Source organism: Aulonocara sp. 'chitande type north' Nkhata Bay, linkage group LG16 (genome assembly GCF_057382095.1).
Source record: "Aulonocara sp. 'chitande type north' Nkhata Bay isolate Kocher_YH1m ecotype deep benthic linkage group LG16, A_spYH_male_GT1.1, whole genome shotgun sequence".
NCBI lineage: Eukaryota > Metazoa > Chordata > Actinopteri > Cichliformes > Cichlidae > Aulonocara > Aulonocara sp. 'chitande type north' Nkhata Bay.
The window spans coordinates 25,598,387-25,621,826 of NC_141359.1; the positions used below are offsets into that span (position 1 = coordinate 25,598,387).

Sequence of the window (23,440 nt, forward strand, 5' to 3'; positions counted from 1 at the left end):
TAATAGGAAACATTATATATCCAAAATGGCCAGCTGTTGAATTCAATCAAACACATACATGGGCATGGATTTATTTGTCAGGGTAGAGGTCATGTTTGTTTTGGACTAAATAAAGCAACAGATTTCACCACCCAGCTGTTATTTTTTAAAAACCCAAAGTCAAATATATTCAGGGGAACAAGGCGGAAGCAGACTAATGGATTGAAAGTAACAGGTGATATGCTAAGGTTTCTGTGACGGTGAAGTCACCTGGGAGAGTGCTCCTCAGCTCCCCTATATAAACGCTGAGCAGATCAAGAGGGGACCATGAAACAGCTTAAGAAGCCAGAGAGAAGAAGAGAAAACTGCCATCCCTCTCTCAAACGCTCAGCAGAAAGAACCACAGGTGAGATGTTTTTGCAGCAATCTAAATGTAGAATATCTTGTTAAATTTTATTGAATGGATTTTTAACGTCACTTTTTCCATAAATTTCTTTTTGTATTTTTTCAGAGGCTCAAACAATGAATAGTGCTCATTCTTTAGCCGGACTCCTGCTCTTCATCATCATTCAAAGCAGCTGGCAGGTTCCTGACCAGGACACAGACCGACACTCTATGTAAGACCAACTTTCAGTCATTTTACACTGCCTCAGACATTAGTAGTAGTAGTAGTAGTATTACTATTAGTCTCATGTGCTGCATTAATGGAGCAGCTGTTGGCAAAATGAAAAAAATGATCCACAGTGTTGATAGCCCGTGTAATTTATAAAGTGTAATTTAAATCAAAATTTGATTAGCACACTTATTAATTAATAATAAATAATTATAAATTAATGTTTTTTGCTTGAATTTAATGCTAAACAATGTTATATTGTTATTATATACCTATATCTACTGATCTATTGATCTATCGATCTATTGATCTATCGTTCTATCAATCGGTTGATTGATTGATTGATTGATTGATTGATTGATTGATTGATTGATTGATTGATTGATTGATTGATTGATTGATTGATTGATTGATATAACTCCAGATTTCTGAGAAGTATGAAGTATATATGAATAGTCATGGACAGATGAGAAGAATGATGCAGAATAAAGAATAAAGAGTTAACTTGTAAGAAGCAGGGGACTCCAGGCTATTGCAATGGTGAGCGTACATTAGCTCTGTTCACTTTCATAATGCATCACTTTTTTAGGCTATTGACTGAAAACTCCATCCTCAACGAACCCATTGAGATCCAAAACATGAAGAGACATTCAGAGGGAACATTTTCCAACGACTACAGCAAATACCTGGAGACAAGAAGAGCACAAGACTTTGTCCAGTGGCTGAAGAACTCAAAGAGGAATGGGTGAGTGTCACAGTTTTTTGGGGTTTTTTGTTTTTTTAAAGACACAAATTTGTAAGTTTGTGCCTTTAAATTTGTAAAAGACAGTCTAAAGTCTAAATATAACTGCATTCATTCTGTTGATTGCTTCTCTTGTTTCCGTTTGTGATTTTAACCTAAATCAAAATGATTCCAAGTCATGTTCAATGTACCCATGTGGATTTGGTTTTTTTTGGTCTGTTGCACCACAGTTACATATGCAGCTATTGTGACTTCTTCACACAGGAGACGCCATGCAGACGGCACTTACACCAGCGATGTGAGTTCCTACCTGCAAGACCAGGCAGCCAAGGAGTTTGTGTCCTGGCTGAAGACTGGCCGAGGGAGAAGAGATTGAAGAGATCCAGCTTTTGCCATTTCCCAAATTAATGCAACTATTCTCACTGACTCTGTGCCATTATATGTTTTGCAGTCTGTACTAGACTTTTTTCTTGGTAAGATATTAAATGCCCTCACAAGAAGCCCGGTTGGCCTTAAATTGCTAAAGGAAATTTTAAAATGTGTCAGATATGTGTCAGATGTCTGATCAAGCGTTCATGACATGATTTATTCAGTTTTTTTTCCTTCATTTTTAAAATCACATTATTGGTTTAAACTTCAAGTTTATTAATTACATCTGTCAATAGTCTAATGCTTTTTTCTTATTATTCAGAAAAAAAATACATTTAGTTTTCAATAAAGAAATATGTACAATCCATGGCTTCCCTTTCTAAATACTTGAATCCAATGAGGTGGTTTAACAAGTCTTAGCATGAGGTCTAGAAGTCAGAGAATATATAAATATCATGCTTTAGACAAAAGATACACTCATTATTGGCCATCAAGAACAGAACAAAAGTTGTGTGGTCATTTGAATCAATATTCGCTGACTAGTGAATAAGTCATATATAAGCACGACATAACATTTTGGTCCAGTGATATAGTCACTGGCTTAAAAAAAATGTGATTTGATTGTTTGCACCACTGTCACCTTCCCTTAATCCTTGTGTTTATGGAGGTAGAAGAAAAATCAATGAACACGTTACTCCAGAGGGAGAAATAAGCTGTGGTATTTTTTACCAGGTAAAATGATGATATGTCACCTGTCAGCTGTTCACTGGAGGAGGATTTTCAAGCAATGCGCAGACTGCACACCAAGGATGGTTATGCTAAATGAAAGAAAATCATGTCAATCACATAAGTACCTCGTTGGGAGAAATGACTGGGTCGACACTCTTGAGTTCCTCCTGGCACTGAGACAAAACAGTAATTTGCATGAGCCAGCAGCTTGACACGCTTTGGGATAGGCCACCTCTCTAAGCTGTCATCTGTAGCACATCAAACCATCTGTTGATTACAGTAATCTTCAGCCCATTCAAGTTTACTTGTGAGCCAAAATTTGTCAAGGTTAAAAACGGGCAAATGTTTTCAGCATCACTGACACTGGATATCTCTGCCCTATCCTTGATAACCTACACTGGTTTTTACGTTTTTATCTCTATGTAAAGCTCATTGTTAAGAGCGTTGTGTTAGCATACAATAAAATGCATTGTTTAACACTAATGATCAAATGTGTTATATAAGTAAAATTGCCAATGGCATTTCAAATGAAAGCATTATGTGCAGCAAACTAATATTATCTATCGCTCCTCTGACATCTTGTTAAATCAAGATATAGTATCTTGATTTAACTAAGTTTTGAGTGTGTGTATGTATGGATATACGAGTATGTTTGTGCCTGTATACATGTATAGTACACATCAATATATGTGTAAATGTGTTTATATTTTTATATATGTATGTAAACAGACATTTTATTTTATTCCATAATATTGCCTCACGTGTTAATAATATGCTTTATTAGTACACTATATCCTATAACCGAGGAAAAAGAGTTTTGACATTGAACTTTTTTGGTGATTTCCTTCCTCTGAAGAAGGCCACCCAAACACATGAGACATCAATGGAAAGCCCAGGATGCCCATCCATTCGCTTCCGCTTATCCTTTTCAGGGTCGCGGGGGGCGCTGGAGCCTATCCCAGCTGTCATAAGGCGAGAGGCAGGGTACACCCTGGACAGGTCGCCAGTCTGTCACAGGGCCAACACATAGGGACAGACAACCATTCACACTCACATTCACTCGCACATTCACACCTAGTGGCAATTTGGATTATCCAATTAACCTATCCCCACAAGCTGCATGTCTTTGGACGGTGGGAGGAAGCCGGAGTACCCGGAGAGAACCACGCAAACACGGGGAGAACATGCAAAGTCCACACAGAAAGACCCCGGCCTGATGGTGGAATTGAACTCAGGACCTTCTTGCTGTGCGGCAACAGTGCTAACCACTGTGCCACCGTGCTGCCGCCCAGGATGCCCTGTATTTAATACATCAGGACTTACTAGGGTAGCTCAAATAAGTCAGAAGGCACAGACCAAATAAATCCATTACAAAGGACATAAATGAATAGACTGGTCCTCAGGAGGATATATAGGATATATATAACAATATTAGTCATCACAAGAATATATTAGCATATGCCCACAAATACAACAAGTACAACCCACTATATGCATGCATATATAAATCTGGGACATCTTTGCCCCTGGTATCTCCCAAGGAAGTTGGTCCTAGGTGAACAGCCAGACTAGGTGCAATTTACAAAACCTTTATGGAAAAGTCAACAAGAGACCAAGTTACCTCACCTAGATTGGGGAGAGGCTCAGCAAGCATCTTGTGGTTGAGTCTTAGCTCATGAGGCCTGACTAGGTTCAGCCAAAATGAGCTACATGCAATGTAAGACTTCCAGGGATTAGAAGAAAGAGTGAGCATATTTTTTCCATATTGGCTTCTCTTGATTGGCTCATTGTTAAATCCAGAATCAAATTTAAATTTAAAATCCTTATCATGACATACAAGGTCTTTAATGATCAAGTCCCATTTTATCTTAAAGACCTCATGGTACTAAATCACCCCAATAGAGCAGTTGGATCTCAGACTGCTGGTTTATTTGTGGTTGCTAGGGTATTTAAATTCTAGTGTATCTACCATAGTTGTAGGTAAATATAATTACATTCTAATTACAGATAAAATTTTATTCAAAAATTAAATTAAATAATTATTTAAATCTAGAAAAATGAAAACTCTAGTCACCGACCTTATTATAAAATGCTATGAATGTTCTCAAAATTTCAAATTCTAAAATTCACTCAAAGCTTTTGCAGTTATTCAGTGTTTAGTGCATCAAGTTTTGCTAAATCAAAAATGATAAACAGAGAAACAGAATTGTTGACTTCCTTAAAAATTTTCATTTGAGCGTAAGTTTGACTTTGACAAGATAAACAAGAATGCTTATAGAAATTTATTTAGTGTAGCACACTGACAAGTTATACATAAAACTATTATTTGATTTTAAAAATCGAGTAACCCTCAATTCTTCATTGAAATGCAACAGTAGATGCTAGATGCCTTTAAAATTCATGATTCATAACTTTATACAACCATTAAACACAGGATAGTTTGAGTATAGTTTACATTTACAATAAAAACAATATGCACACACACACACACGTCTTTGTTAGACTACCATGTATTTTGTAGCAAACACAAAACAAATATAAAATAAATACCATAAAATAAATGACAATATAAATATAGCTAAATATTTTCTCATACAAATTATTACCATTTTGGTACAAAGAGCTATTGCTTTTGGTTCCACAGAATTAAAATCATTACGTAAAATTCAAAATGGTCCCATTCCAAAAACAGCAGAAATGTATGCTTCTGTGGTTTACATTCAATAAATCCAAACAGTATATAGGGTTAGATGTTAACAACAAGAGAAAATTAGATAGCAGGTTCTATTAGTTCATAATAACCGGGATACATCAGATAAAGCAGTTTTTTACTTACAGAGATCTGCAAAACTAAACTTGAAGGATTGATGATATGAAACACACAATGTAGATTTGTTTGAAAACACAGACGGAACAATGACAAAGACTCGTAATGCTGTCCACACTGACTTCCATCTTCTCCAGCTTTTATTTGTAGTTGTGGAGAAAAGCTGAGAGCGGTGTAACTATCAGAATCCAAAGAGAAAAGATATAAAAATGTGTAAAAGTAGTAAATATGTAAACATAACCATCTTTAAATCGATGGCTTACCTAAAGTGATTTTGTATATTCCTTTTCTCTGACTCATGGTGTTATTTATCCATCTGAATGTTAGTGATGTCATTCACCTATTTCCTTTCTGACTTTTGAATATGATAAAATAAAAGGTACTAGTCTCATGGAGCTACAAGAACAAAATAAATAAATAAAAACACTGTACCTAACCAACATCAGCTGTCTTTGGCGATGACAGTTTTGCCCACAGTGTGCTCATATTACAATCATGTAAGGCTCAAAAAATTTCTAACTTGATGGTCTTTTTGCAAAAAAGCCCCGAGGTGCCCCAGATCCATATACATTTTTTTGTTTGTTTTTCTGTCACAAAATAATCAGCTGTCATTCACAACATCTGGCGCCCTCTATCATCCACAACAGGCCATGATATTGTGTTAACCTTGGACAAAATTAATGAAAAATACAAGTATGCAAAGTAAAGGAACTTCAAAGGATTGTGGCTATTTAGCTCTTAGAGGTATTTATGGCTCAGGACGTGGAGTGGGCCGACTTTTAATCAGAGGTTCATGGTGAGATCCCTGGATCCTCCAGTCTGCATGGAAGAGTTACTAAAACCTGAGTTGTCCCTAATCCATTCATCAGTTTGGCTGTGTGTGAGAATAAATGTGTGTGTGATTGGGTGAATGAGGCTTGCAATAAAAAGCACTAAGAGTGCTCAATTAGAGTAGACAAATGTTATTTAAGAACCAGCCCATTTACCCTTAAGAAAAACACTTAACATGAAACTTCATCAGAAATGCTTCAATTTGCTAGAATGAAATAAAAAAGTGATGAAAAAAGGCCATGTGGTAAAAAGAGAGATGGATAAAGTGATGCACCCATCATGCCTAGTGTACACGACAAAAGCCTGTGGGTCATTGTTATGATCTGGTCTAGGTGAGGTCAGCTAATTATCTGGGCATATTCTAAGATGACACTGCCAGGATTCATCAACCAGAGTGAAAGGGTGTTTCAGGGAGCTTAAGACATCATTTTCACACATGGACCGGCCACCACAGAGTCCAGACCTTAACACCATTGAGAATCATTTGGGATTTGCCAGAGGAGACTTTACGCAGCGGTCTGACTTCCATCATCAATATGAGATCTTGGCGAGAAATTAATGCAACTCTGGACAGAAATAAATGTTGTAAAATTGCATGAGCTTATCGAAACAATGCCAGAGTGAAAGGCAGTCCAATAAAATATTAGAGTGAGAATTTTTTTTTGTTAGATTTTTTTAAGCCTGAGAACATATTTTGCAAAATTACTGTATTAAATCTTAAAATCCTGAAACATACATTATTCTATTTTTGAATTTGGAATAAAAATTCGCAATAAAAAGTATTGCCATCACTGTCACTATAAAGGGTGGGTGGGATCATAGCATTAAGTCTAAACTTCATCCTGTTCCTTTTGAGCATCTAAACTGTGCCATGTATAGAAATATTCTTCTACGTGTAATTGCATGAAAACTGTCGTGAGTGCCAACATCTATGTGGCATATACAATGTAACGTATCATGGCATCATGCTAAAATAATAATTGTAGCATATATACATATATATATATATATATATATATATATATATATATATATATATATAACTAGTTCCTGCACTGGATTTACAAGTATGAAAATGTTGCAAATATGCAATGCAAATATTCTTACCATATTGTTTTCTTTTTGAAGTATCTCAACCACTGGCATTCCAAGTATTTCCAAAAGAACCTTTGGACATTTCATCTGTGATGTTGATGATGGGTATTCCTCTAAAAAATACAACACACAAATTGACTTATATAGTCCATATGAATATCAACATTTACAAAAGCATTTAAATGCTGCCCCTAAAACTTACTTATACCCTTCTAATGGCACTTGCTCTACTCCGTCATCTTCTGCCAATATACTCTGCTCCTCGTCCTCCTGAAGGTTTAATAAATGAAAGCAACTCATTTTAAAGCCATGTAAATAGTAACAAAATATTAGTACATTGCCATTTGTTTAGGAAGGAAGGGAAAAAACACCTCTTCAGCATCCTCTAGTTTCTTCTTCTTGCTTTCTGGCATGAGGTCATCCAACCAGCTTAGCTCTCTCTTGGTGAAGATACAGTCCATCAGTTTCCTGATAAACACCAAAGCCAACACCTACAGAAGTGCCACAGAAGAACAAACAGATGACTCAAGGAACCATTTTAATAACGAAGGACACTGTGCTGAGGAGCTAGATCTATTTATTTTAATATGAAGCAAAGTATGTAAGAAACTTAACATATACAGCATTTTTTATGTATGATCTGATATCCTTGTATTGGTGTTCCTACGTCATCATAACAGTGTTGGTCCAGAATCAACAATGAAACTGACCAGTCCCTGTCTGGGCTTTTAATAGCATTAGCCAAGAGGTTAGCCAATGCTATTGAAAGCTATTACAAGCAAACCGACATGAGTGACTTAAATTTGCTGTATATTTGTCATATTGGATAAATTAATAAAGAAAACACTTGGAACACTTGTTCCAGGAGAGAGGTTTAAATAAACAAATGCATTTTTTTCTTCCTCAATTTTTCAACACTGTAACTGAAAACCAGTTTCATGATGATGGTGCAGGAACAACACCAACACAGGGATATCAGATACATCATCACAGATCATTTTCGACCATGTGCATCAATGCTTTCACACGCTCTTTTTCCCTTCTGGTTTTCCTAAAGGTTGTAGCCCCAACCAATATATTTGAGTGTGAGGAAAATGCGCTGTTTACTGACCATCATAGGAAACACAATAGCAGCCCTGGATGTCTTGATGGTCCACAGAAGAACCAAACAGCTGAGCTGGATGATGGTGAAGAGGTGCACCTTCCTCAGGGGTACATGTCGTAGGTAGATGAAATCGGGCTGGTGCTTGGCTGGCATACCGAACAATCTGAGACGGTCATAAAACTGCAAAGGAAAGGTAATTATTCTTATTTACTATACTTATTTACTTCTTGATTAAAAATAGTCCAAATGTGAGCATTATTACTATAAAATCACAACACATGGAGGGTTAAGATTAATCACTCTCTGTCTACAATGCAATCTCATGATTTCGGTTTTAAAGTTAGACATTTTAGGTATGATTGAGTCTCACCCCAGAGGCCATAGACAGCTGTTTTAATCCTGATTAAACATACAATTTCCCCCTTTCCCACAAAGGAGCTTTAAGGTTATATAAATCTTCTTGAGAGCTTCTGAGAGCATCAGCTGTTTATAAAGCCTATACTTAGAAAATCAGAGTAAGGTTTAGATGTGCAGTATAAGTTTATAATGAACAACCTATAGATTTAACACTGCTTTATTTTTTTTTAGGTCAAACAGCTAAGCTTTTATAAACCAAAAATAAATTGCCTTTTAAGCGTCAAAAGCCAAGCAGACTAGACTCCTGACAAGCTTGTGCAGAAAGTCTAACACTAAGGCAAGTGAAAAGTTTCTCTGTGAATGTGTAGCAACAATAAGTCAGACCACTGAAAAGAAGTTTAAAAAGGCAACTGTTAAAAATAGTGAAAATAAGCACTATTTTAGTGAGCTCCCATCATTTTAAGATGGGAACACGCTAGAGACCAATTAGCTCTTCTTATCTGGGCAGCCAGACAATATGGAGGCGATCCCCTATGATGGCTAAGCAAGAATGTAAAGCCTACACAGATTATCCTATAGGAAAAATAACACATGTTATTTTCTCACATGCATAATTTCAGCAAATAAATTACATATTACTGTGAAATTCCAACAACTTTTACCTGAATGCCTCTGAGAGAAGATGCTCCCATATACAGGAATACTCCATACAACACAGGCATGGGTATGAACTGAAAATCAACAATAGAGAAATATATTTCATACAGTTCCTGAGGGATACTTGGAAAAATTAAGTGTAAACACAAAAACCTGTGTATGTTTCAAATGCTTTAAGGCGTTGAAAATAGCGATATAAAACAGTAAGCATCTTTGTAACTCAAGTCACATTTAATAATACTGTGATCATAACTGCAGAATGAGTTCAAACGAGCGTCTCACCTTGAGCACTGATGTCATGAAGACCGAGCACCCCATAAGAGCAAAGATCATGAGCCCGGTAAAGCGCTGCTCTCTGATACCAAGGAACTTGGGCTGCTCCCCGGGAGCTGAGCACTCGGATTCAAGTTTCAGGCTGTTGACGTGGGTGATGGAGAGGACGGTGGCTGCTACAAACCATGGCAACCCCATCAAAGAGCAAACACCTAGCATAACCCCAACCATGAACAGATCTAGATGATATCCACAGCCTTTCTAGAGAGGGGAGATACCGGTTAATAAAGTTAAAGTTGAGCTGTTTTGATGCAGTTCAGCAAGATATTATGCAACTCATTTGCAGTCTGTAGGAAAGCAGGAAAGTACCTTGAGTTTGTGTTCCTTTCTGTTGATTATGACAGCCGTGATCTGCTGGTCCATGAAGATAAGGATGGTACAAAGCATAGCTGGCACCACCGTTATGACTGCTGTCCACCAGGGGTTAGGCCCCAATGGGGTGATGAACCAACCTCTATCATCTCTTGTTGGCTAATGAGAAAATATTGCGTTTGGTTAGGTGATTACATTAAAATAGCATGTCAAGAGTAATTTTAAAGGAATTCTCATAGCAAGTGATGGGGAGTCATAATCTCCATTCTCTGTCCTCGTGTATTTAAATTGTGTATTCACTGTGTATTGGGATGTGCATTCCCCCATCCCTTAAAGTCACCATAGATGGGTATCTTCTTCTGGCCAGTAAGGGCAGCAACATATGCAAACCCAGTTCTGAAAAAGTTGGGATGTAGTGTAAAATGTAAATAAAAAGAGAACAGAATAATTTTCAAATCTCATAAACCCACATTTCATTCACAATAGAAGATTAAAAACATATCTAGTGTTTAAACTAAGCAAATATTAGGTCATTCTGAACTTGAGACATGACCATGTTTATCAGTGTGTAGGATCCCCTCTTCTTTTAACATCAGTAAACATCTGGGAACTGAGGAGACCAGCTGCTGAACTTTATGGTAAATGACTGTTCCCCCATTCTAGTCTGATGAAGAGCTAGGTCAGACTAGATCAGTCCTGGGTCTTCTTTGTCATGTTTTTGCTTCATTATTTGTTTGTTTCATTTGTTTACATGCTCCGAATGTTTTCATATGGTGAAGGGTCTGGATTGCAAACAGGCCAGTTCAGCACCCAGACTCATCTACTGTGAAGCAATGCTGTTGTAATACCCGCAGTATGCACTTTAGCACTGTTTTGCTGAGATATGTCCTCCCTGAAAAAGATGTCCTCTAGATAGGAACATATGTTGCTACAAAACCTGTATACACTTTTCACCACTGATGGTGCTTTTCCACAGGTGGAATCTGCCAGTTCCATAGGTGCCAATGCTCCCCTGTACCAGTATCAGAAATGCAGGCTTTTGGAAATGAGCACTGATAATAAGCTGGATGGTCCCTCTCCTCTTTAGTCTGCAGGATGCAAGGTCCATGTTTTCCTAAGACAATAATGATTTTCAGCCTTGACATGATTTTTCAAGATTCCTGGAGTCTTTTCATGGTGTTATGTAGATGTTGACATTTTGGAGAATGGTGAACTCTGCCTGACTACATTGCTTTTTTTTTTCTTTGTTTTTCAAGTCGTTTTGCTTTAGTACCGCTTGAACCCTTTTGTCACCCCCGCTGCAACTTTTTTTGAGATGTGCTTCCTACTTTACACATCGATGTGTTTCTTTTCTCTATTTTTAATTAAATAAGGGGCTTACGAGATTTGCAAATAGTTTTATTCTGTGTCCAAACGTTTTCAGAACAGGGGTTGTGTGTGTGGGTATGTGTGTGCTGTTTTGAGATAGACTTGTGTATATTTAATCTTTCATTTTGAAGGTTGAACTGAACAATTTATTGTATGCTCTGGCTCACCTTAAACACACTGGGAACTTTCAGTTTTGGAGATGGGACCCCTAAGGCATAGTCAACCAAGACCATGGTTAGGATAGTGATGAAAACAGCAAAGTCACTGATAACGGACCTGACCTAAATAAAACAAACCAAAAAAATAGAGGGGTGTTTGTTAAAAAAAAAAAAAAAAAAACTTAAAACAATCCATAAATGTATGGGTTTCATTAATACTAATTAATAGAAACCAATCAATTGAGTCACTACTGCCTTTTAATCATGCTATACTTAAGTATGACCACTAGAGTGTGCCACTGCATTGTGCAACAAAAGTAAAGACATGCTAAGTTAGTGACAACTAGTACCTTTCTCTTGATGATTCAGTCATAATCTTGACACACTATCACAATTGATAACAGACTGTGGACAGTACCTTGGTGGGAAAGTAGTTCCTGAACTTGAACTCCTTGAGGAAAGCTGACATGAAGACCGTGGAAAAGAAGAGAATGACACACCAGAAGAGAACGTCAGGAACGTAGGGTCCTTGAGGTCCACAGGCACTGCCCACAAACTCCCCACGATTTTCAATACAGCCCTGCAGAGAACAAGGCACAACTATTCGTTACAGGGTTTATGAACTCCCATGTCTACAAAAAACTTTCAAAATGTGCTTTTACAGTGATTTGCAGTGCAGTTTGAGTAATCCAATATAATCCAACACACATGCCCTTAATCTGCTCTATCTCTCCCATCTGGAAAAGGATGTCACTTTAAGGTGGAAAAACTAAATAAATGCTTTTCAAACTTGTCCCCATGTAAATCAGTATTTAAATATGTCTTATATGCATATAAAACTACCATAACTAACAGATTTGTTCATGCTTTGCTTTTTGGTTTTGTTTTATTTTTTAATACTTTTTAGTGGTTCAGTAATACCTTGACCTCCAGTGCTTCCCAATAGATTTCTGAAGCAGTGATGTTGTTCATCTCCCAGTACTTCAGGGTGCCATTGGTGGGGTCAGAAGGCTCAACGCATGAACATCTGTGGTAGCACATGAGCATCTGGGTAAGTTAATAATCCGTCATCATGGATTTACTGTATGGCTAAGAAATGGTCAAAATTATTCCTGCATTACTCTAAACAGCCCATGCTATGAGAATTAATGTCCACTTACGAGTACAAGGTGAGTTTGTCCAGGTTGTTGTTCTTATTAAAGGGATAGTGTTTCCCCAGGTGGACGAGTTTCTCCAAGGCCTCGTAGATGAAAATGATGCAGATGAGTGAGGCAAAGGCTTCCTCTGTAAAACGTGTGATGTAGCAAACGAGGGAACTGGCATCTGTGGCCACCAGCAGAATACAGAGGAAAGCTGTCCACAGGCCGATACAGGTCCTCAGTGACAGATAGGACAAGCCATACTCCCTATGTTGAGATTAACAAGAACAGTTGTCTTTGAAATATTGCGAATTAGAGGAAAATCAATATTAAAATAAAACTGCATGCTTTTTGTCCATGAGATCAATTCATGGCCAATACATTCATTTTCAAGTCAGACAATGTAACAAAACAAAATTCGACATTTGTCAAGGAAAAAAAACATACTTGCAGAATTTGAACAATATCTTTTCAAAAACAAGCACAGGCCCCGTGCTCCCCAGAATGGTAAGGGGCTGCCCGGCAAACAGGGAATAGGCAATTCCAGTCAGTGAGGCTCCAAACAGTGACTCAATTGCACTCTGGGGGATGGGAAAGGACAAAGAAATTACTAATGGATATATATGCTGAAAAGGGATTCATGATGTTGAACTACAAGTATTGTCTAGTGAAACTCTACTACAGTGTGAAGCTAGTCTTTGCAGAACAGCGTGAACATTTATAGGAAGGTGATTTACTATGCGTCCTTCTGTTGCCTCGCCCAGAAGTCCTCCAAAGGTGATGACAGGGGACATGCAGGCACAGTAGAGGAATAAGAAAGAGGCGACACACTGTAAGCTACAAGCATCAGTGTAGTCAGACAGGTAGTGAGGGGCCTTGCGTTTGATGTCTAAAATGAGACCGCCAAACCACCTGGGAAGATAAATAAATGAATAAATATTAGCGTCAGCATTCTGAGCTTTTCATTTTGACAGTTTTATTAATTTAAATGAGCTAGTTTTTTTCCCCTAACTTGTTTTCCTTTCGCTGCCTTCCCAGTGCTCAGCTATTGGCTTAGTGTAATAGTTCCCCGTGACGGATAAAGTCTCTCTGCAAAAACTGAGATCTGGAGATAGAATGTTTCTATGGAAACCACTTTATCACTGCAACTGCAGACCAAGTTTCCCCAGGAATAGCCGATTAGCATCACAGTCTACATTTTGTAGAAGCACAGCTGATTCAACCTCAAACTCCTTTTATGTGTACAACACATGAGGAGAAAACACACCAAATAAAGTAGTGTGAATCATTAGACGCTTAGTAGAATTATCCTAAATTATCTCCAGCACATTTATGCTTAATAAGGTGGCTTAGTGAACATCTTAACTTCCTGGTGATCACGGTTCCCTTTGAGAAAAAAAAACAAAAAAAACTTCCTGGGTGACTCACAGGGGCGTAATTTCCAGGGGGGGTTGGGGGGTTATGACCCCCCCTGGAAATATTCAGACCCAACCAATATAACCCCCCCAATAAAATTATGAATAATCTTGCATAAATAGGCTGTTGATTTTCTTTACTCATTTCAGGTATTACCAGCAAAATGGTTGCATGTTTAATCATCTGGAAATTTATCCATATCTATTTATTTATTTAGACAGAGATCTTGACCCCCCCAATGTTCAGCACAAAGTGACTCACTTCCCAGTACGCTGCAGTTCTGGGCTGCCATGAGCATCGTGCTCTTCTTCTTCTTCCCCCTCAACTAATCCATTTGGTGAAATGTTACTTTTCTTTCTTTTCTCCTGTTTAACAAACAAGGCACAAATGATGCATAGCATTAGTTTAAGCAGGTCAAAAGTCAAGCTCAGCCGCAATCCCAGCACACAATCAGCTCATGCCTTACGTGATACTCTTCTATACATTCAAATGATAAATCTCATGTATGGCGCACTATCTAAGCTGCTTTAACCTGCTCACAGTGGCTGTGCATCTGCAAACCCTTCTTGTTCTGTCTGGCTTAATCAATGTCATATCTGTCATCACTGATGCTTGCTCTCTATCTGTGCTGGCATCTTGCAGCTGTTCTTCCTGGATGGATGGGGATGTCCCAGCACAGAGCCATAATGCCAAATGGATCATTCAGTCAAAAATAATTTGACTTCAGTTTCTCCAACCTAAAATCCCATAGTTTTCTAATGGCACTAGGATAGGCCTGGTGTCAAATTTTAGACTAAAAAAGAGACCCATCACATGGTGACTGTTTCAGAAAATCTAAAAACTATAAGCAACTATGAAAAAACAACAATATTGTCTTTATATTTAGAAACTCTAAGCAAGTGTAAAATTGGTTTTCTTGGAGTTTTTAACAGAGCTTGAATATGTTTTCCAGCCCTGGAATTTCTATGTGAATTTCTCCTGTAATTAAGAACTTAGGATAGAAAATATAGGCAAATTTTTTGATCCAGTCTGTATAATTCGAGAGCCTGTAACTTATAAAACAATTATTGAATGAAGGCTCAGTTTTGCATGGATTCTTGGAATGATCTGCATAGAAAGTATTGTCAGTGGAAATAATAATCTTGTTCTCACTACAGAGGCGCAGTTTTATCAAATATTAAAGAGTTCCTGAATTTGACTGAATTTAAAAAATCAGCAACTGATTAATAAAATTCCTACTGACCTGAGAAGGTACATTTTTTGGTGGCTCTATCCGTATAGACGGGTCCCATTCCCCAGGAGGCAGGACTGTCACTTGATCAAGGAATTCATCGATACCAGCAATTATATCATTTCGATCTTTAGCTTTATAGGCAACATCATGGAAAACCTGCAAGCAGAGACATATGTTTATATGCACTATATCAGTGTGGTGCAGTGTATATGCAACACTCTCTGAACAACAGCCATCACTTTTTATATCTGTTAAAAGAGGATTTACACTTAGGGACGGTTTACAGCAGCTTCACCTTTGGATTACCTGACAGGTGCTGCACAAACTAAATTTAACTGACTCATTTACGCTTATTCCAAACAGTGTGTTTGTAATTAAGTTCAGACTTTCTCTTTTCCACAGTTATGGTGGATGACAGCATAAGATCCAGACAGAAAAGGAGAGCACAGGGGCTGAGTAATCACCAAGAGCATGTCATTAAAGCTCTGAGCTGTACTTCACGCTGAGAAATGTTCCATCACTTTTGAAATTTGGTGAGTTCTGCTGGGCTGTGAATTTATGCAAAGTGCCTGCAGAAAGTCTGAGTATGACATCTGACTGACATTTACACCAATCTACCCACTTCTTCAAAACAGTAATGAATAAATACTCCCTTCAGAATGACAACTTGGTAATATTTCTCCCTTAGTGAATTCTTACCTCATCTGTCATCAGTGTTGCAATAGATCTCCCAATCTCATGATACTGAGGCCCTCTACCCAAGGGACCCAGGAGAATGAATAGAAACCTAGAGGCAAAATCACATCATTTTAATTGGATTTGTCAAATCAAATGTGGCTGACTTCTTTCTGTGATCTTGACCTAGTTTAGGCACATCATACTGTAGTGACCTTGTGGCAATCGGGACTTCAGCCAGTCCGTTGAGCAGAACCGCCGGTGAAAGGCGGACAAACGCCACCACTGGCTTGTTCAGGAATTCCAGCTCGCCAACTAACACATTGCAGGCCTCCGCTCCCGGTGGGATCTTCTTCATGAAATGAATGTCTATCTGAAAAAGGCCACAAAGAACAGTGCTTAATAATATCCTTCATGGTTAGCATAACATCCAAACAGGTCTCACAATAAGAATGGTTTTAAAATAGTGGCACCACATTTTACACCTTACCTTCACAATAAGCCCCAAATGTAAGATATTAAATGACATTCAGACTAAATGCATTGAAATTGCCCAGGATTTATGTGTCAGAGGACATAACAGTCAAATTAGTTGCAGGTGAGTGAATGAAATATAACAAAACAGTGTTAAAAAAACAAATATTACTTTGATTTGTTGCATAATAACTCATAAGGCTAGGTTATTTTTCATTTCCAAGCAAATAAGATGCCTAATAGCATATAAAACCTGCTCCTGATGATAAAAATAATCCTCTTTCAGTCACTTTATCCTTTGTTGTTGGTAGTTTGTATTTTTAGTTAGTTAGTTTTTTTTAGTTTTTCTGTATTACTGGGCAGTTGCTAGTGCCAACACAAATAATATTCACAACATACACAGTAATGCATGTGCTGCAACCATTCAGATACCAAACAAATTCCTATTTCTATATGTGTTGACTTTCAAAAATAGTGCAATATTGAGAATTTTTAGAAGTTTTATACTAGAGAAATAATTATTCTTTGTATTTAAAGTAAATTATAACCTGCAGTTGGAAAACATATGTGTATTATTTTATAAGAAAAATTCTACTGTGAATGATTTTTGTTTGTTTATCTCAACCATTATAAAAGCACAGTGCATTTTATAACTGTCCCAGTGTTCCTGGCAAAGCACATGAAGCAGTTAATTCACTGACCTAGACAACAGGCTAAACTCATAAACATTATGCAAATGGTTTCAGTGAGGATTTTATTTCGATCATTGGTGTGTGTGGTTGTGGTTATTATCTGTGGTGACAGTCTTTTTTTATATACTTAACAGGGTTATAATCCTAATCCCTTACTAGATGACCTTTCCATTAAAATGCCAACAATGACACACAATAAAGTAATAGTCTGCTCAGAGTCTGGTATGACACACTCTTTTTCTCATATCTGATAGTGTTATGTATATGCTTATATTCACACTGGATTTCCAAGAAGTATCTTTTTATTGTTATTTTTATTGTCATTGTTATTTGCAATTACTATTTCAAGCATTAAATACATTTATGATGCAAACATTTTACTGGCACACTAATGCGTGTTTTTATTCTTTATATGTTGAGTAGTCTACATATGAAAATGTATAATATTTTGAAGAATTGGCATTTTTTTTATATAAATGTATTGTATATAGCATACATAGAGCAATATATATACCTTCTAGGCTTTTGCACATATACTACACACACTATGCCTGCACCTGTATAAATTGTGTACCATACCTTGCTGAAGTCCACAGAGCTGCTATCTCTACTGATATCCCCTTTTCCATCTTGAACTGCTAACTGAGACTGGGAGGCGGTCAGCTGACCTGAACAGTCCAGACCAGATATTTAATTAGCTCAAAATACACATGAATTAATTTTATCTATAAGTGTCATAGATTTGGGGGGTTTTTGGGGGGGGGGTTTTTTGTTTTTTTGGGGGGGGGGAATAAAAGCAGAAGCTAACAATTTGCATTCTCTTCATTAGGTACACCTTGCTAGTACTAGACAGGATCCCATCCATCCATCCATTCGCGTCCACTTATCCTTTTCAGGGTCGCTGGAGCCTATCCCAGCTGTTATAGGGCGAGAGGCGGGGTACACCCTGGACAGGTCGCCAGTCTGTCGCAGGGCCAACACACAGAGACAGACAACCATTCGCACTCACATTCACTCGCACATTCACACCTAGTGGCAATTTGGATTGACCAATTAACCTATCCCCACTAAGTGCATGTCTTTGGACAGTGGGAGGAAGCCGGAGTACCCGGAGAGAACCACGCAAACACGGGGAGAACATGCAAACTCCACACAGAAAGACCCTGGCATGATGGTGGAATTAAACTCAGGACCTTCTTGCTGTGCGGCAACAGTGCTAACCACCGTGCCACCGTGCTTAGACAGGATCCCATTTTGCCTTAAATACTACAGTATCGTGGCATAGTTTCAACAAATTGCTGGTAATATTATGCCAAGATTTTGGTTGATATTGATATGATATCGTCACACAGTTACTGTTGTCCATCCATGATGAGATTCTCCTGTTCCACCACATTCAAAAAGGTTCTCTGTTGGATTGTGATTAGTGACTGTGGAGGTCATTTGAGTACAATAAACTCTGTGTCATCTTCAAGAACCCAATTTAAGTTTATTTTAGCTTGGTGACATAGTGACCAACTGTCACCATGTCATAAAGACAATGGACACAGTCAGTAACAATACTCAGGTAGTCTGTGGCATTTAACAATGACCAGATACCAGAGGGCATAAAGTCAAAACCAGAAAATATCCTCCACACCATTACACCACCAACAGCAGCGATTTTTGAACCACTGATAAAAAGCAGGATGGAGCTATGCTTTCATATTGTTAATGTCAAATTCTCCCTCTGCCATCTGTATGTCGCAGCAGAGGTCAAAGTCCTCATAGCAGACCATTTTCCAGTCTTCTATTGTCTAATTTTGATGAGTATGTGTAAATTCTGGCCCTGCTTTCCTGTTTTTAGATAACAGGAGTGGCACTCGATGTGGTTTTCTGCTGCTGCAGTTTATCTGCTTCAAGGGCTGACATATTTTTTGTATTCAGACATGCTCTTCTGCATACCTGGTTGTAACAAGTGATCATTTGACTTACTGTTGCCTTCAGAGCAACTCAGAGCAGCTCAACAAGAAGACAGGATATGGATATTTTCTCTCTTTCACACTCTGTAAAGGCGTTAGATATTTGTGTGGGAAAATCCCAGTACATCAGCAGTTTCAGAAACACTCAGACCAGCCCATCTGGTATCAATCTTATTATTGTCACATTCAAAGTCACTTAAATTGTCTTTCTCTCTCATTCTGATGCTTGTTTTGAACTTCAACATGTCAATCATGTCTGTTGCTGCCACATGTTAACGAAAAACTGAACAGCTAATGATGGCGACCATCTGAGTTTATACTTTAACTGAAAACATAAAATCTGAACAAAACTTAGTAAATGATGAAGTATTTGAATGCAAATATTAATTATTCAATAAATTGTTAAAAGCTGAATTACTTCTGTTTTATTGTTCAGTTGGATATCTATTAATGAACTGCTTTATAACTAGTTTCATTACGCTCCGTGGTCACCTACACTTAGTAGCTGATTAATTTCATTAAATAAAGGCAAATGAGGATGATCACACAGAGATAAGTACAACTTTCTGGAGCAATTATTGATTTAAAAAATGAATTTCAGCAGTGTTGCTGTCTAAAAAAATCCATGCTCATCAACGTGATCACTGCCAAGCTGCCTGACAGGTTTGGCCTAATTTCTGTATTCATTAAACAGCAGGGTCAAAAATTAACACTAATTATAGTGTCTAATACACTCACAATACATGACGTGGAGCTTATCTCAGATTGTTGCTTTAAAACGGCCTGTTAAAATAAAACAACACTGAGAACACCCTCAAATGAGAAAATCTTTGAACAAACAGTTTGGTTTGTTCTGTAACTAATTTAGTGATCTGGGATTCTGGCAAACCTTAAGCTTATAAAATGTAGCTGGCAAAGATAGTGGAAAATAGAGCTTCCAGTTACTAAATTCAGCCCAAAATTCAATCAAATAGTTTTTGCACCATGAAGACCAATATTAACATTTTTTATACAGCCTATTAAACATTTTCTTTTCAATCTTCTCTTTAACTTAACTGTTTCTGTCTACCAAAATTATCTATTTTGAGTTGCCAGTCATGAGAGTTGCCAACATAAATCACAAGAAGCCTCTCTGCAATGTGTTTTTTGAGTAAAAGCTAGTAAAGGGGCAAGGGCATAGTGTATAAACCAACACCTGTTCACTTGAGTGGGGCTGTGGCAGGTGGGTGGGCAGATTGTGGACAGAAGACGAATGAGCAAAAGATGGAAATATGCACAAGTTAAGACCATATGTATTAAAGACACATACACATATTGCGCATTCACAAATTATACACACTAGAACACTTCCAACAGTTGGTATAAGGCAACATGTTGTGACCACTTTAACTAAAGAGTGATTCTTTCTTTTTAGAATATTATTTTATAGGAGACAGACGCTTAGGTTTTCTCACCATTTTTATCCAGATGAAGCTCAGATGTTTTCCGGCCAATGTCAGCGATGGAGCGTACAAGTGGCAGGCGATTAGCCAGCTTCTTCTGGTTCTGGTGATGGTGCTGCTTCAGTAGTGTTTCACGCACTTTCTTTCTGAGCTCATCTCCCAGTGGTGAGTACAACTCCTGGTGGTCTAAGACCATGTCTAAGATAGACAAACGCAAGCTGATGCATTCAGTTTCTTGCACTTAAATCTTGAGCAAATGATTAATAAACCCATATTTATACATTGAAAATAGTTACAAATTTTCCCAAAAAGTAAAATTTCTTGAAAACAGAATTCAAGTCATTACCTGCAATCTCTTCAATGGTACTTGCCCTCATATCGAGCAGCACGGTGCTGTTGATAATGCAGCAGCGCAGCTCAAACAAACTGTGAAGAGACAGCGTTGCTACGTAGGGCTTGCTCCATCGTTCCCCTCCATCCTCAACATCCTCCTCAAACTTCAGCCACCTGCAACAGGAATTTGAGTTCCTGTCAGGAGAGGCCAACAGACCACAAACTGGCAGGCCATCTGTTCTAGCTGCAGTAACAACACTTATTCATTCTAGGTCCCTCTCTGCTCACGTATAAGTCATATATTTCTCTCTAAAATGTACTTTTTTAGTCTCCTTCTTTACTGCTTTTCTTTAGTGTATATCTCTTTAAATAACATGTCAGATTTACCATGTCAACAGAGATCCATAATCTTTGATACATACAAGAAAAGACATCTTAACATCAACAACCATTGCAGACATAAATGAATTTAAAAATGCGCCACAATTGCAGCTATGAATTGCAGTTACTTAATTTAGTGAACACAAAAACATCAGTGTAAGTGGATATTTTTAATCAGAGCTTTCAGCGAGGACCTTGTAGATAATGTGTCCATGTTGACAGTACCTGGCACTTTCCCTCCACTCCGAATCCTCTCCTTCCCTCACACAGATCTCATCCATCTCCGTGAAGAGATCATGAGGAATGTGCTCCTCATCATCATCCTCTGTACCCAGCAAGAACTGCACTCTTTGGGACGGAGTATCTAGAAACGCAGTGGATTCAAATAATTGGTACAAACTGAGATTAACTGTAGCCAAGATCCTATGGTTATTACAAAGTAATAACTAGCTGCTTTAAAGCAATAATGTCTGTACCATAAATCGGAGACTCTCTACCCTCCACCAAGGTGCAGACTCGCTCCTTGCTTCGCCTCCTGCTGTACTTGTTTCCATGGTGGCGGTGCCGGCGATGGCTGCGGTGTCTGGTACTGCCCAAAGGGACGTGGACCCCAATGTAGAGAGTCCTGTGACCTGGGGACAAACATGATTAAAGACTATAAAATACACTCACTCTGCCCAGGTTAAATGCTACTTCTGTGTGTTAATCCATTCATCCTGCGTATTTTTATTTTATTCGAACGCATGGCTCAGACAGATAAGATGTAATCACGTAATGGCTACTGCCGCCAGGCCACACTGAGCATTAACTCGGGGTCAGCAAGGGGCAACTTCCAAGCCTGAAAAATGAAAAATGAAGCACCAAAAAGGTCAACGGCGACTCGTGGCTTCCATCCTAAATAGTCTAAATTTAAAAGCATGTTTACAGTCTGATGTTTTGAGTTGTGTGAGTCCTTGTGTTTTGTTTCCCCTCATTGTGTTTTATTCCATCATGTTTCCCCAGCCCGTCACGTCTGTGCTCTCCCTCGTGTTCCCTCGTGTTCCCTCGTGTTCCCTCGCTCCCTCTCGTCTGCCTCTCCTCCACTCCCACATCATCTTTCGTGTTTTATCGTGAAGGTCCCATGTTTTCATGTTCATTCTGTTCAGTATAGCTTCCCCTATCTCGTTATGATTATTCGTGTCAGCCGTGTTCCCCGTGTGCTCCCAGGTCCCTCTTTATCTTTCTGTGTATTCATGTCAGAGTCTCCCTCAGTGCTGTGTTGTGTCCTCCCTCATAGCTGTGTGACCTCACTGTGTTTCCTGTGTGAATTAGTATTTCCCGGTTTAGTTTTGTATTGTTGTGTATCGCCTTTTTCCCACTCAGCAAATAAAGCTGTATTTTGAGTTTAAGCCCTGTTTCCAATAGTTTGCTTTTGGGTCCTTCTCCTGCCTGCACACAGCCGGTTGACTACCAGAATGCTAAAAAGCACAACCAGACGCACTTCCACAGATTGGACACAATCGCTACATTGGTGTAAAACTGCAATCAGCAGTGTCTGTTTGTGTTTAACAATTTTTAAAAAGAAACTGTGGTTTGAGAAGATTATTTTTCTTTGACCTTTTTGCTCAAACATTTAGTCATCAGATATTTAACAGCAGATAGTTCTTTTCATCCACAGATTGCAGAAAAACCACAATAATCCAGTGACACTTAAATGGAAAAGCCTTCTTTATCTGATGTATTATTAATTATTATTTCAGCCCAGTTCATCGTGATCTCTTCAGGCGCCTGCAGATTTCTGTGTAACTATTATGTAATGCGCTAATGTCATACTTGGTACATAAAAACGTTACCTAACTCGACAAGCAGTTAAGTCATTAATGATACATGAACCAGAATGAATCTGTGTCCAAATTAGCTTAAACAGAGTTGTGAATATTAAAGCAAGTATACTGTATGCCTGTTACTTCTTATTTCTTCTGCTTTAGTATATATTTTTTCCAGGTGTACTGTAAAAATGTATTCCCTTTACTCCTTAATGACAGATGGGAAGGTATCGACTGTTTGCTCCTCCTGTAACATGTCAGCATGCCCCTGATCATAGCAGGAGGCAAACTGAGTGCTAGAACTGAATCTTGTGTCTGATTAGCTTCACCTGTTTTTAGTGGTTTCTAGTATCTGTATAACTGCAGTAAGATTTTGGTTTGCATTGAGTCGAGGCGTGGAGGGTTAAAGGTTT

The 23,440-nt window shown here is 38.2% G+C and overlaps 2 protein-coding genes across 4 annotated transcripts in view; one reads left to right on the forward strand and one right to left on the reverse strand.

Moving 5' to 3' along the window:
- Nucleotides 1-306: 306 nt before the first annotated feature.
- Nucleotides 307-2,084, forward strand: gcgb (glucagon b). Its single transcript, XM_086266446.1, has 4 exons — nucleotides 307-385; nucleotides 491-596; nucleotides 1,182-1,337; nucleotides 1,599-2,084. Exons 1-4 carry the CDS (start codon nucleotides 307-309, stop codon nucleotides 1,708-1,710), a joined length of 453 nt encoding a protein of 150 aa, XP_086122572.1. The 3' UTR covers nucleotides 1,711-2,084.
- A 2,430-nt stretch (nucleotides 2,085-4,514) lies between these two features.
- slc4a10b (solute carrier family 4 member 10b) overlaps nucleotides 4,515-23,440 on the reverse strand; it is a 30,058-nt gene continuing 11,132 nt past the window's right edge. For 2 of the 3 annotated variants that reach the window (XM_086267881.1, XM_086267883.1), the window contains 23 exons: nucleotides 21,699-21,854; nucleotides 21,448-21,586; nucleotides 20,855-21,015; nucleotides 20,521-20,706; nucleotides 17,685-17,773; nucleotides 16,155-16,312; nucleotides 15,964-16,051; nucleotides 15,274-15,420; nucleotides 14,292-14,395; nucleotides 13,352-13,526; nucleotides 13,062-13,195; nucleotides 12,636-12,881; nucleotides 12,397-12,502; nucleotides 11,894-12,055; nucleotides 11,485-11,598; nucleotides 9,947-10,108; nucleotides 9,587-9,838; nucleotides 9,310-9,378; nucleotides 8,297-8,470; nucleotides 7,557-7,676; nucleotides 7,388-7,455; nucleotides 7,198-7,298; nucleotides 4,516-5,437 (listed from right to left, as the gene is read on the reverse strand). In XM_086267881.1, the coding sequence (XP_086124007.1) occupies nucleotides 7,223-7,298; nucleotides 7,388-7,455; nucleotides 7,557-7,676; nucleotides 8,297-8,470; nucleotides 9,310-9,378; nucleotides 9,587-9,838; nucleotides 9,947-10,108; nucleotides 11,485-11,598; nucleotides 11,894-12,055; nucleotides 12,397-12,502; nucleotides 12,636-12,881; nucleotides 13,062-13,195; nucleotides 13,352-13,526; nucleotides 14,292-14,395; nucleotides 15,274-15,420; nucleotides 15,964-16,051; nucleotides 16,155-16,312; nucleotides 17,685-17,773; nucleotides 20,521-20,706; nucleotides 20,855-21,015; nucleotides 21,448-21,586; nucleotides 21,699-21,854 (3,086 nt within the window). In that variant the 3' untranslated portion in view covers nucleotides 4,516-5,437; nucleotides 7,198-7,222. Of the gene's footprint in view, nucleotides 5,438-7,197; nucleotides 7,299-7,387; nucleotides 7,456-7,556; nucleotides 7,677-8,296; nucleotides 8,471-9,309; nucleotides 9,379-9,586; nucleotides 9,839-9,946; nucleotides 10,109-11,484; nucleotides 11,599-11,893; nucleotides 12,056-12,396; nucleotides 12,503-12,635; nucleotides 12,882-13,061; nucleotides 13,196-13,351; nucleotides 13,527-14,291; nucleotides 14,396-15,273; nucleotides 15,421-15,963; nucleotides 16,052-16,154; nucleotides 16,313-17,684; nucleotides 17,774-20,520; nucleotides 20,707-20,854; nucleotides 21,016-21,447; nucleotides 21,587-21,698; nucleotides 21,855-23,440 lie in introns of all 3 variants that reach the window. The other variant, XM_086267882.1, reaches the window with a different exon arrangement.

Coding starts and splice junctions, on each gene's coding strand:
- gcgb (XM_086266446.1), top strand. CDS start 307: ATGAAACAGCTTAAGAAGCCAGAGAGAAGAAGAGAAAACTGCCATCCC. Junction 386..490: donor CTCAGCAGAAAGAACCACAG/GTGAGATGTTTT, acceptor GTATTTTTTCAG/AGGCTCAAACAATGAATAGT. Junction 597..1,181: donor GACACAGACCGACACTCTAT/GTAAGACCAACT, acceptor TCACTTTTTTAG/GCTATTGACTGAAAACTCCA.